The sequence below is a fragment of the Larimichthys crocea genome, chromosome II, assembly GCF_000972845.2.
Source record: "Larimichthys crocea isolate SSNF chromosome II, L_crocea_2.0, whole genome shotgun sequence".
Taxonomy (NCBI): Eukaryota; Metazoa; Chordata; class Actinopteri; family Sciaenidae; genus Larimichthys; species Larimichthys crocea.
Window position 1 is genome coordinate 7,863,832 of NC_040012.1, and position 13,805 is coordinate 7,877,636.

At 41.9% G+C, this 13,805-nt stretch overlaps 1 protein-coding gene across 3 annotated transcripts; it reads right to left on the reverse strand.

The window, feature by feature from the left end:
• Window positions 1-1,436: 1,436 nt before the first annotated feature.
• On the reverse strand, window positions 1,437-12,317 carry ralbp1 (ralA binding protein 1). 3 transcript variants are annotated; one of them, XM_027288950.1, is made up of 10 exons: window positions 12,203-12,317; window positions 9,549-9,857; window positions 6,986-7,429; window positions 6,557-6,906; window positions 5,802-5,963; window positions 4,456-4,587; window positions 4,046-4,156; window positions 3,580-3,701; window positions 3,374-3,494; window positions 1,437-3,222 (listed from the first exon to the last, which is right to left on the reverse strand). In XM_027288950.1, the coding sequence occupies exons 2-10, from the start codon at window positions 9,802-9,804 to the stop codon at window positions 2,920-2,922; spliced, it is 2,001 nt and encodes a 666-aa protein (XP_027144751.1). In that variant the 5' UTR covers window positions 9,805-9,857; window positions 12,203-12,317; the 3' UTR covers window positions 1,437-2,919. The 3 variants fall into 3 exon arrangements, with proteins under 3 accessions (XP_027144751.1, XP_027144756.1, XP_027144754.1); XM_027288955.1 differs by lacking the exon at window positions 12,203-12,317 and adding an exon at window positions 11,999-12,108; XM_027288953.1 differs by lacking the exon at window positions 12,203-12,317 and adding an exon at window positions 11,885-11,992.
• Between the last annotated feature and the right edge of the window lie 1,488 nt (window positions 12,318-13,805).

Here is a 13,805-nt window from a genome sequence, read left to right on the forward strand (position 1 = left end):
CATTAAAAACAGGTTAAAATAGGGCAATGCAATTAAATCAGATGGAAAAGGCAGGTGGGTTTTAAGTGATAGTAAGGATCAAAAGGGAAAGGCATGAAAACAGAAAAGCAAAAATAAAACTTAGATGTGACAGACTTACATGTAAATAAAGTTCTAGTTATAACTGTTGTCGCAGCTTATTGGTTGAAAATATCTGCATGAATATTCATTACAGTTAGACATTTTTTTTTATTAGTAATTAACTTAAAATAATAATCAACTTGGTGGTGGTGATGAATCTTGAAATTTACCTTTATGGATGTGAAATATAGAGGTTGACAATAATACATAGGTGGGCCGAATGCAGCCTGGGCGCTCTGCAATGACACCTACCTGTCACCCTGTTAATTATGCGTAATTTTAAGACTTAATATAATTTGGACAGGTGAGTTCTATAAAAAAATCACACTCAGTACAGTTGTCATGAACGGGGAAATTAGCTATAGAGACCAAAATTGTTTTTTGTACCAGGCTGTAAACATGTTTATTTCTGCTGTGAAGTTGTGACATTTTACCATGGGGACTTATGGAGACTGAAATGTTCTGTAGCCAGCCTCAAGTGGCCACTCGAAGTATTCCAGTATTTAGCACATGGCTTTATTTCCTAGCCAGATGTTGCGGCTTGTTATAGAACGACTGTTAATCTCCAAACCTGAAAACTGCAGTTCCACAAACGTCCACTTGAGGCTGGCTGCAGAAGTGAGTCAGTCTCCATAAACCCTCATATCAAAACATCCAACTTCACAGCAGAAATAAACATGTTTACAGCCTGGTACAAAAAATAGTTTTGGTCTCTATAGCTAATTTCCCCGTGCATGACAATTGTACTGAGGGTGAATTTTGATTTTGATTGATTTTAGGTGGCTTGTTTGAGCAACCAGGCATCATGCAGCCAACCTCAGGTGAGGCAGGATACCAAAATCTGAGCTTCAGAAACCTCACAGATACTATGCCCATGTTTTATAAAGTCTATGTATAGTGTGCTTGATTTAGTTTTTTTTAAAACACACAGAAAAAAAAAACCTTAATTACCTTGTTAAAAACATTTTAAAAGTACATATGCTCCTTCTCCCTGGCTATTTAAATGTTGAAAGTACTTTCTTAGTGTATGTGCACCTAAAGCTTCAAATCGTCCGTTTGTGATTCAGCAAGGAAGCATTTGTACCAAGTTAAAGCTATGCTTTAATTTTGAAAAACCATTTTACTTACATCTGGTCTGTTTTTCTGCTGCTTGACGAGGCTACTTTCCAAATCGGAAACCAGTTAAAGCAACAACAGAAAAAAGTCGGGTGGTTCCACTATCTCTTTGGTATAAAACACTGATTCTGAGTAAAAGGGTGCAAATATCAGGAGTAAACATTAGGAGAGAAAGAGAGAAAAAAAAAAAGAGGCAGAGGTTCAGGTAAATTACTCAGATCGACACTTTATTCTTCACAGCATTATTCTGTCTGCAACAATAAGCTACAAAAAGCTTGTAACAATATGAAAATAACCTTATGAGAAGCTTCTGAGCCCAAACTAGCTGTTTCAGTCACAGGATTAATAAACACGTTGAATCATGAATCCAGATGAGATTGCTTTGATTTGCCCGTGACCAAAGCAGGGGCAGTCACACTAGCATACTCCATACAGATCATTAATAATAATAATAATAATAATAATAAAAAAGAACATGACAAAACATAAGAGCTGAAAATACAGTATGTTTGCAATTTTACAATAATGTACACAAATTGTAAGTAAGTCAGGCCATGCCTTTGCTTTAAATATCACTGAATGATGACAGTACTTTCATGGATCAGGTGTGAAATTAAATGATTGATTTGACTGATGCCATGAACGATAAACTCCACACATCAAGAGTTAAAAAAAAAGAAGAAAAGAAATACACAACAACAAAAAAAAACTAAACTTCCTGCGTGTCTTTGCACACAGTTTGGCGACAGGAATCATCGCTACAGATTTTGTTATTTTGGGAAACGGAGGAGGCGGGGAGGGGGTGATATGATGATTGCACTTACAAAGCAAAGTGTTGTTTCACAGAGTGACCGTGCGATGTCGCAGCGATGAACGCACATTTTGTTGCGAATTCGTTTTTTTTTTTAAATTTACGTCCACTGGTCAGTTGCGAGGTACGACGCCACCGTGTGTTTTTTTTTTTAAAGAAAGCATCTACAATATATTTATACATATATTCATATATTACTAAAAAGCTATTTCTCGAATAGTCATCCGTATTCTTCCGAATACTACTTAAATATATAATATATAGATAGACCAATCATAAATTCTTCATTATTCAAAGAGCTTTTGTGTTTAGTGGTTCTCTGTGGGGGGAGGAAACGTGTCCAGGTCTGGCATCTTTCAGTTATGTATGGCACAGTGGTCTCTATCCTAACATGTCAAATTTGCATCCAGGTAAAGGACAAACAGGGATTATATCTGATCAGCGCTCACTTCCTGAGCCTTTACCAGCGAAAAAATACACTTTATGTCACATACTGGCAAGGCGCCTCCCTCTTTCCTCTCTCCTCCATCCTCCTGCTTTATGAATCCCTTCATTTCTTCTTCCTTCATACAGGCTTGGCACTGTGAATCTGATAATACGGTCCACCTAAGTCTCTCTCAGCTGCAGCCAGTTGTCTCTATTTTTAGGTGTTTGTGTGGGGAAAATGCAAAACAAACAAAGTATCTGATTTGAGGACGCCACAGACGCTATATAAAAACAGATTTTTTTTTCCCATGGCTGCCACTTGTTAATGAACTCCAGCAAAGTGAAATCTCCAAGTGGTTAACGAGCGACACTACGGGACAACTGACCAGCGGGAGAGATGTACAGCAGCAGCACAGAGCCACCAAATACATCACCGAGACGACACCTCACATGTTGGTGTCCCTCCTGTCTTTGTTTGGCGACGGCTTCGAGGGATCCTTAGCTGCCTTGCCGTTGGCTGAGACAGCTGCGTCTGTGGCGGCAGCCACCGTGGCGACGGGGCGTTTGGTTTGCTCCTCGCTGCGGGGCTCCGGGCTCGGCTGCGTGGGTGGGGCCTGTTCGACCGGCGGCTGCTGGACGGTGAGTTCCTGCTGCAGCTTTTGGCTCTGCAGGAGGCGAAGCTGGACGCGCAGCTCCAAGATAGCTTCCTGCTCCTCGTGGATGGCCTGGTTCAGGTGGGTGTTCTTGTTCTACGGGGTTAAAACACAGACAGTGACAACCTCACAGAGGAAACCATTCCTGAAATTCTCAGACTAAGTACATGAACATAAATAACTCAACACACTTTCAGGTAAATAAACTGTGTGTGTGTGTGTGTGTGTGTGTGTTGATCGTTCTCACCTCCAGTTCCTCGTTTTGCTTCTGCAGGTCTTCAAGAATCATCTGCAGCTCTTCCTCATCTTCACTTTCACTTTCACTGTCTGATGAATACTCCTCTGTCTCGCTGCGACCCTGCTGCCGACTGAGAAGCACAAGGCTGCGACCTTTAGTGCACGTTAAGCTACAACATATCTGCTACGTAAAAATCAGCGTCAGTCGTGTCTCACCTCTGTATGTCAGCTATCTCGGCTCGCAGTCTCTCGATTTCTTCCTTCTCGGTTGCAATCTGCCTGCGGAGCACCTGCTCCAGAGAGATCAGCTCCTCCTGCTCGGTGAGGATCTCATTTTCCTGATTGTGGAGAGAAAAACACAATTAATCCAGCTCAGGTTGACGCTAAGTGGCACCAACCTCTGTGGCTGGGAAATGAAACCAATGTGAAAGTGCTAAAAACTGTAATTCCACTTGAGGCGCTCTATCATCTTAATTTATCTTTTCATTGTTCTGTCTGTGCCATTTGTTGAACATTTTTACTTCATCATCTGAACCTGTGTGGCCTTCTATAGGTCCGCTGCTCTCTAAAGCACTCTGTGGAGCTATATAAATAAAGTTATTATTATTATTATTATTATTATTATTATTATTATTATTATTATATCTTTGTGGCATTTTGAGTGTGTGCTTGAATGACTCACCTGGGCTAAGAGGAGGTTGATTACTTCCTCTTCGTTCTCAGTCATTTCCTCTTTTGAAACGTCTTCCTTTGAGAGGCTCGCTATCTCCTGGGCTATCTTACTCTCACACTCCTAAATGACCAGAAGGAGGAAATGAAGCACAATAGTCCAGCAACAGTCGCTGACTTTCCCTGTGATGTTAACCCTTGTTCAGATGTTTAGTTCATAGATTGCATTATTTTGCTGCACCGTATGCAGCAGGACAAAAATAACAAAATAATGCAGCGTAAGTGCAGCAAACACACGTTTATGTTCATTAGCTTGCTTAAAAATCAGTATTTACAATGTAGTATGTCTCTAAATAACAAACACACACACACACACACACACACACACACACACACACACAGTAGTATCCAGGCACAGCCTACCTGACGTTTGGCCTCCCTCAGTTTGCGTTTCAGAGCCGTCAGGATTCTCTGAACCTCCCACAGTCGCTCCTCTTTAGATAAGTCCTTCACCCCCGCCTGCAGGTCTCTGTGCAGGCAGTTCAGCAAGAACTCCTGAAACACATTTTTTTTTTTTTTTTTTTTAATGACATGACAAAATTTTTGTTGACAACTTCAAATAAGTTTCAATTCCCTGATTACAGGAATCAAGAGAAACTTGTGATTCTTGAATGATGATGGTTAAGGAAAAAAAGGTCAGCAGAGTCAGCACGTCTGGGAGAAACTTTTACTGGGAACACATGCATGAATCATCACACATTTCCTTGAAAGTTTGTGAATTTAAGGGGGGAAGCCTTGAAGGTTTTTGAAAATATGTCTTTTGTTTCAGAAACAGAACTTCTGATATATTTTTTAAATGTTTAAAGTAAACAGTCTCCGCTTTGCTGTCTGAACGAATGTCTACTTGTCTTCCAGTGTTGTAACTAACCTTTCTGTGTCACAAACTATGCCATGTTAGGTCCTTAAATCTGAGGGAGCTGGGCCTGTGGAAGCCCTGAAAAAGGTCCTTGAATTTGATGTTTAAGAAGGCGTGGGAACCCTGTTTAACATGCAAACACCTAACTTCCCTTTTCACTGGGACGACATTGAAGAGTCACACACAGGCAGGCACTAACACCGACTTTCAAAAAGTACCGAAACATGTCTGCACCAGTGTCTCCACTTTTTGTTTATGTTGCATGCGTGACGCATTCACTGACACATAAATTAAATGGTGGGAGCGTCTGGCACAGCGTGAAACGGAGGCAGAAACAAAAATATGCACTGCTGACTGGACAATGTGATATAAACAAAAAGCAGCTCACTCTGCTAAATCCCTACCGCACTACTATGTATCCACGATGTAACACTAATCCGTACTTTGTCATCTGCTTAATTAAAAATAGATATGAAGTTTGATAACAGTAACACACCCGATAAAGAGGTAGAGTGTGTGTACATATTTTACCAAAGGCGTCATGAAGTAGCTGCGGCAAACCTCCAAATTATTACAGCCCAGACTCTTTAACAAGAAATTGATTTAAAACAGCAACTACATATTATTTTCATTATTATTGAGTGTTACTATTCAACATGCCTGGTTTGTATAATTTGTATAAAAACCACATTGTAAAAGCAACAGTTGCGGTTTAACCTGAGGTTTTATGCAGCACTACTTCCTGCATTGCCTCTGGTTCCAGTTTCATATTAAAACAGACAGACGGTGTCAAACTATTCCTTCATCTCCGTCACGAACATGAACTGAATTTCACACCTGCAGCGGGACCCACCTGTCGTCGGATCTCCTCTTTGATGCTCTCCTGCGTCTCGGGCAGCGCCGGCATCGTCGCCATGTTGGACCAGCGGAGTGGCCGCACCACCGGCTTCAGGACTACGTCTCCGAACAGCTCCCTCACGTGTGTGAAAAACATGTAAAGAACCCGGTTCCCAATCTGAACACAAGGTAAACATATCAGCTTTAGAGCCCTGCACAAACTGGACCTGCTCTTGCACACAGATAGTTTCTCTATAGCTTTGTTTAGCAGCCACCTGCACATTTTTTGGTTGCTAATTTTGTGCCGCGTTTGCTCGCATGTCGTATGAAACCAAATCATCCCTGCGACACAAATTCCTGCATATTTACTCAGCCTGATTAAACTGACCCTGGGCTCCACTCATTAACTGAAACAAGTGTTTATTTAACAGTGTTGTGGCTACTGCTGCTGTTAGTTCAGAATAAGTGGAGCAGCCTCAGAGATGGACCCTGTGGGAATAAATTAGCTTCTCTAAACTGGGCCAGGGTTTTTAGAGATGAGCTGACTGTTTGATCCAATAAAATCTGGGTTGGTTTGTTGCTAAGGGGAGGTTTCTTATCTTTGAAGTACACGGCCTAAGAATCGTTCTATTTGCCTGTTGTTGTTGAATTGCTGCTCTCTGTAACATTTTTACTTGATCTTACTCGCCCCCTCGTTTCCTTCCTTTGTTATCTTTTCCCATTAATCACAAATTCCATTCACTCCGCTCCATCTGTCCCTTCCTCTCTGACCTGTATGGTTGGGTTGAGGACGATGGAGATATTCTGAATGTTCATCTTGGTGTCTGCCTCCCTGACGATGACGTGGTCCATGTGCGTGACGAGCCAGGAGAGGATAAGCCGGCTCTCGGACGGCACCTCGGCCAGCAGCCTCTGGAACTCGGACACCTTCTCAGCCTCCACCTGGCGACCGCAGGCGTCCTCAAAGCGCTGGACCAAATCCCGACCCAACAGGTTCTCCGGGAGCTCGCGTAGGTACTGCTTCAGTAAGCTGGCAACCGTGTGGGGGTCATACTCCTCCAGACAGGGGCATTCCTCACGATCATAGGCTGCTTTCAGTTCATCCACCTTGGACTTCATACCTGAGACAGAGAGAGACACTGATGTGAGTATCAATCAGACATAAACATTGAGATTCAAAGACATCCAGCGCTTCTATACCTGATACTCGATAGATGCCTTCACACTTCATGCCATAACTTTCAATGTAGTCCACACACTCTCTGAAGATGGCTGGCAGCTGGATCCCATCGTACAGAGCTGTCCTCTTGATAGCTTCAGCCAGAGGTGCTCCAAAGATGGGCCTGAAGGTGGGGGTCTCCACGGGCACCGGCTCTGCCTCTGTTGTCGGTTTCTTCTTCTTCTTCTTCTCCTTCCACTGTTTAACCACATCTGCAGCCGTCAGGTCTTTAGACTTCTTATCCTTATCCTTATCCTTGGCCTTGTCCTCTTTGGGTCCCTTCTCCTTCACCTTGAAGTCCTTCTCCTTCTTCTTGGAGAAGCTGGGCTTCTTGAACACATGGATGCCTTTGGAGCGCTTCATCTTGGAGGGACTCTCTGCTTCGTCCGCTGAACTGTCCTCCTGAAAGGCGGCGTAGCCTTCAGCTGTGAGTGAGCAGGAAGAGGCAAAAAAATAGGGTTAGATCTGAGGGGGAGAAACACCCCTGGTTTGTTATCCTCCTCCTACGACAGAACTATAATAGCAGTGAAATAGAAACAGGAAGAGAGATGTGTGAGAGAGAGGAGATAGCAAAGGAGGGGGAGAATGGGGACTTGGAAAAGAGGTCAGTCACCGATTTAGCAAAGCTCCCACTGCACCTTACGCCTCTCCTCTCCAGAACCGTCTCGGTTAAAACATTTACAGCTACAGGAAGATGTCAGAGACACAGTTAAGTGGCCTCTTCGCAGTTTTTTGTCTCCTCTAATTATCTCTACTCTGGGTTTCCCCGAGAACAGACCCTGTTTATCACACCGCTGACTGAGACACACCTTCACCAGGGTGTACTCTGAAACTGTCCATCTCTTCCTCTCTCCCACCGAACCCTGGCGTGGAGCTAAATACAGTCACGGAAAAAGAAGAAGAAAAAAAAAGTGGACAATGATCCTGACAACCACTCTGTGAAAAACATTCACAGTAAAAAGGAACATTTCTCACCACGACAGGCAGGAACAGCCGACAGGATGGGATAGTGGGAAGCTCGCTTTCTCTTTACTCAGCAACTATTCAGTCCTCAGCTGCTCTAAAGCTGAACCTGCCTGAAGTTTATGACGTGCGTTTGGCAGCTTCTGGATGGTTAACGATAAAGCTGCTGAGCAAATCAAGTGAAAATAGTGGCTAAAAAACAATTAGAAACACTATTTAAGAGGTCCAGTGTGTGAGATTAAAGAGGAACTATATGTAGGAATGTAGTTTTCATCAGTGTATAATCACCTGAAAATAAGAATCGTTGTGTTTTTGTCGTCTTAAAATGAGCCCTGTAGATCTACAGTGAGAGTGGATCCCTGCCATGTTTCTACATTAGCCCAGAACAGTGTCTAGATACGGCCTCCTGCTTTTTATGTGAATTTTGCAGCCAGAGTTTTCCTACAACTAAACACTCTCCCATGCCTCACTGTCTTCTTCTAAGCATGTAGGAAAAACTCTGGCTTAGTCTGTTCTGGGCTACTGTAGAAAAAATTAGTAACCACGATACTATACCAGACAAAGTACTGCACTGCACTGCAATGTATTTGTATAAATTATAAATACTTATTAATTACTTATAATGTTGTTTGGTGCATGATAAACATAATACTGGTGAAGTAAGAATTAGACTGAAACAAGTTTGAAACAACGAGTTTCGAGACAAAACAACTCGCCGCTCAGGCCACGGTGAGTGTGTTGTCTCGTGTTTGTGACTGTAAGCCGTGCGCACGTCTGGGCGAGACAGAACTTTAGCTTGTTGTTTGTTTTGAGGTGAATTTCTATCGAAGCAGAGCTGTCTTCATGGAGTTCGTACTTGCCGGCAGAAACACACAAACAGCCAATCAGCTAACAGACGGGCGGACCCAGCGTGCGGAAACATCCCAGGACGTCACCAGTAACAGGCAAACAGCCAATCATTCAGCAGCTGTGTAGTTCGGTTGCAGTAGTTGCAATGTTGGTTTGTTTACAAGGGAGTAGCATGCAGTGAGAAGCCGGGAGGAGAGCAGAGGCGGCCACAAAGTAGCGGAAACCGGCACCGGTAGTATAGTAATCCATGGTAGTACCATGGTTACGCGGGGTACCGTGGTTACCGTGGGTATCGTGCAACTATAATACACACTAAAACGTACTAATAAATATTATATTCATTTTCTGCCAATAGATACTTCAAATCCAACACACTGGACCTTTAAATCACATAAACAAACACCTATCCTTGACTGAATTATAGGATTTTGCTCGAGCATGCAAGGCTGCAAAAATCAGATTTTATAATTATGATACATCGCCTCATAATTACTGTGCCTCTAAAGTATATTATAATGTGTAAACGCAGCAGAAAGAAGCAATTAGTGGTAAGCAATTTGCATTTTCTGACACCTGTGATCATTGTTTTGATTTACTTGTTTATTAATAGAAAATTTTCCAGAGCTTTCAGCCAGTTCTTGTAGCTTTCAGACAACGTTGGAAATGTCTGAAAGAGCCACAAAGTGTCAAGAAATCGACCTGATTTTTTAATTTCCAAAACAAGCTTCTTACTTCTTTTCTCCTTCTTCTTGAACTTGTTCTTCTTCTTGCTGTGCTCTTTGTCATCGTCCGACACGTAGGCGTCAGGCGCCTCGTGGTGGTGGTGGTGGCCATCGTGAGGTGGCGACGGCTCCCCGGTGCGGTACAGCCCGGGGAATTTGGTGGGACTGATCTCCTCGGAGCTCGGCGTGCGGGCCACGCCGCCTGGGTGCTCGGCCCGGCGCTGCTCTGCGGGGCTGCTGCTGGGGGGCAGGAAGCACTCAGTCATGGCTGCTCGGGCCTTATCACTCCTCTGACTGACACATCACCTCTCCATCACACCTGCAGCGGGCAGAAATACAGAATACAGACACATTACAAACCTGGGATCGACTTCTGTTCATTATTCATGTGTTTAATTTTAAAACAGTGATAAACAGTTGGCTTTTATTGATCCTATTTGAACTAAAAGTGAAGAACCGGCTTTACAGAACATGAAATATGAACAGATTTTAAAACTTAAGTGCCTCATTTGATTGGATGATCTTCATCTTAGACCTATTTACGGATGTTTGCTCGGTTTTCATCCAGCTTAAGTACTTTGTACTATGTTTGTATCACTGTATGTCTCCTCATCTGTATGTTTCCGCTGCTGTACTCAGTTGGGCTCTCATGCAAAGAGATCACACTGAGTTCATCTGATCAAATACAGAGTTAAAAATCTATATTCCCCAGGCCAAAGAAATAAAAAACACTTTAAAGATAAATAAAGACAGATACTGACTCTACTAGGACCTTCTTAGTGCAACAGCATTAGCTCATAACTATGTAAGAGCACATTAAAGCAACTCATTGTCTGAGCAGTGTGTGAAACAGCGAACGTGGCAATGCACAGTAAAACACATAGTTTAGAAACCGTGTTTTTTATATTTAAACATGAGGTTCGACTCCATCCATCCCTCCATCATCTGTAAACGTTTATCCTCATCAGCTGTGGTGATTTATGCAAAATTAGTTATTTTCCCATCTGAAAACATTCAAAACAACAGATCTGTTGATTTCCATGCAGAAAGTTAAGACCAACTTTTTCTTTCGTCTGTTGGTTTCACAGCCTTCACAGTAAAAGAGAAGAGGTATTAATTATTTTTTGTAACCAACAAGTCCTCCGTAAAGCAGTGAGTATTTTGACTTCTTTTCTGGACGAACAGGTGAATTTTCTCTGTTGCCATCAGGGTGCCGTTAACTTTACCTGCTCGTAAAACTAACCTGTACGCTGTGTAGTCTTTTTAACTTAGTCACTGTGTGTTTTATCTGTCTTTTATATGATCTCATAAAAAAATTTCTTTGTATCTAAATGTTTTGTGTCCATGTAAAGCTGCTCCAAGCTACAGATTAATAAAGTCACTTTAAATTTGAATGTTCTTCTTTAATGATCTCTTCATGAACATGAACTGCAACAGTAACGTCCACCCACCAGATGGGGCTCTGCTATATGAACAATCACATCTTCCCTGTCTTACTTCTTCACATGTTAATGACAAAATAAAAGAAACTGTGTTTATTTATCAGAGACATCCCTGACAACCTATAGCAAATATCTGATCATCTGATGAGCTGAAACTAGAAACAACTTTCCGACTGTGGATGTGAAATTGAAAACACCAAACAGGAACTCCTCAGCAGTCAGTGATAGGAAGCAGATTAAAACAGTTAATAACTGAGAAAGATGACACGTCTAAAAAAAAAATAAGGGAAGCTTTAACTTAACCCGACACGTATCTCAAACTGACAGCAGGTTTGTGGATCTCCTGTTACATATTGAAACTACAAACAAGTTTTGAGTTTCTACCGAGAAGACAAAACGTGATAAACGTTGTCACGAATCAGCTTTTGGACACAAAAACTGTGACACCTGTGTGCAGATTATCTTCACTATTTACCTGCTTTGAGGGCAAAATAATCAAAACACAAGCAGCCACACATCATCGACTTTCTGCTAAAAAAACACACATTTCTCTCTCAGACTGTGGATGTGAAATTAAACACAAAACAGGAACTCCTTAAACAGTCAGGCTGTTAATGATTGACAGTAGAATAAAATAAAATGTAAAGGCTTTAATTTAATCTACTGCAGCATGTGTCCCAACCTGACAGCAGGTTTGCAGATCTCCTGTTACATATTGACACTACAAACAAGTTTGAGTCAAATAAAGTCAATTATTTTTAGCTTCTCCAAGAAAAAACGACAAAATACTGAGAAGATAAACGTAATAAATGAAAACTAACACGGTCTGAAACTATTAATAAAAGCTGTCTGTGTGACATCTTAATCTTTTCCTCGCTGTGTGCGGATTATCTTCACTATTTACCTGCTTTGAGGGCAAAATAATCACAACAGAAGCAGCCACACATCACCGAGACACCCGCATTTCTCCGTGTGTTCGCAAATTAAAAACATATTCACATTAAAACCAAAGTTAAACCTGTAAATCTCTGAATGGGAGTCGGGCCTAGCCTGAGCTAGCCGCATTAGCCAGCCACCTAACCGTTAGAATTCAAACCGCCGTTCGCTCGCGACAAAAACCCCAACATGACACGTGCGGTTAAATAAAATGTGCGCACTGTGTTTTTACAAACAGCCGTACTGTCGATAAACACACGCAACACAAAAAGACGAGAAACTTTACCGAGCAGTCTCCAAACACCCGTACGGTCAATTTCAAGAAGTGCTGCTTCCGGATGGCTGTTGTATACTAAATAAACACATCTGCGCCTGCGCGCTAGCCCCGGGTGTATCATGGGGGATGTAGTTCGAAAAGCGAAAGTTTTTTTTTTTTTTTTTTTTTAATTGCTTGGTGATTTCACCGCAAATGTATAGTCTGTGTAGATTTTTTTTTAAAGGCTGAGAATGATCTGGAATTAATTAAAGTGCGTTTACGCTGTGGTATCATCAAGTCTGCTGTTATATAAACTGTGTTCTGAATAGCAAATACAATCTAAATTCAGTGAAACCACTTGCTTGTGTACTTTTCACCTCAAACGCTGTGGTTTGTAGCGATGGGAAGTTCGGTTCTTTTTAGGGAGTCGGATCTTTCGACTCCAAAAACGGTTCGTTTGTGTATGTGTACACATATATCATGTATATATTCAATACATCCTATATACTGAAGTATTTAAAAGTAAAAAAATATATAGATTTTCTAATATCAAAAAATTGCTGTAGACAATCGTTGTCATTGCGTTTACAACGATTGCAACTCTCTGAAACTGCCCAACGAATGCACTAACATGATTGTAGAACCACTCTGCTACACAAATAAGATAGAAACATCTAATCTAAATTCAGTGAAACCATTTGCTTGTGCATTTTTCTCCAAACGCTGTGGTTTGTAGCGATGGGAAATTCGGTTCTTTTTAGGGAGTCGGATCTTTCGACTCCCAAAACGGCTCTTTGTGTATGTGTACACATATATCATGTATATATTCAATACATCCTATATACTGAAGTATTTAAAAGTAAAATCAATAAATTGCTGTAGCCAATTGTTTTCATTGCATTTACCGACCATTGTAACTCTCTGAAACTGCCCAATGAATGCACTTACAGTACATGCTTGTAGAACCACTCTGCTACACAAATCAGATAGAAACACCTATTAAAAATATTTAAAAAGCATAGAATTTTTTTTTTTTAAAAAGGACAGCTATTGACTGTTGGATGCACAGTTTTCATGTGCCCGTGAAGGTTGCTTGTGAACCCTGCTCAATACGACAGCTTGTCTTTGCAAAATTCTGCATTCAAATTGCTGCTTCTTTTTCTACCATCACTCAATAGCTCACATCGTCCACTTAAAAAGAGCCAGCCCTTTGAACCGGCTCGTTCACCACCGACACATCACTAGTGGTTTGCACCACTCAGATGAAGACTGGTGGTGGTGGTGGTCATCCTGACATATGAAACACATTAGTCCTCTGATCTTTTGTTGGCACCGTGTGCTCCAAACCCCACAGCTGCACAACCGGCCGAAAACGAGGTCGTGATTCAATATCATAAAAAGGGAAAAAGAAAGACAAACAAGGTCTCATTGTGCGTCTGGTACATTAGTCTGTGCAAACTAATCGCTGTTGCATGCCAATTGGGAACAGAATCAGCGATAGGGCATCCTGCTGCCTTTTTGGAAAACGCACTGACATTACAAAGAGCATTTGTGTGCGGCGGCGGTGGCGGTGGTGAGAGATTGGCATCGGTAAACGTTCCCTTTCTCCCCCCCCTCCACGGTCAGCGAGCAC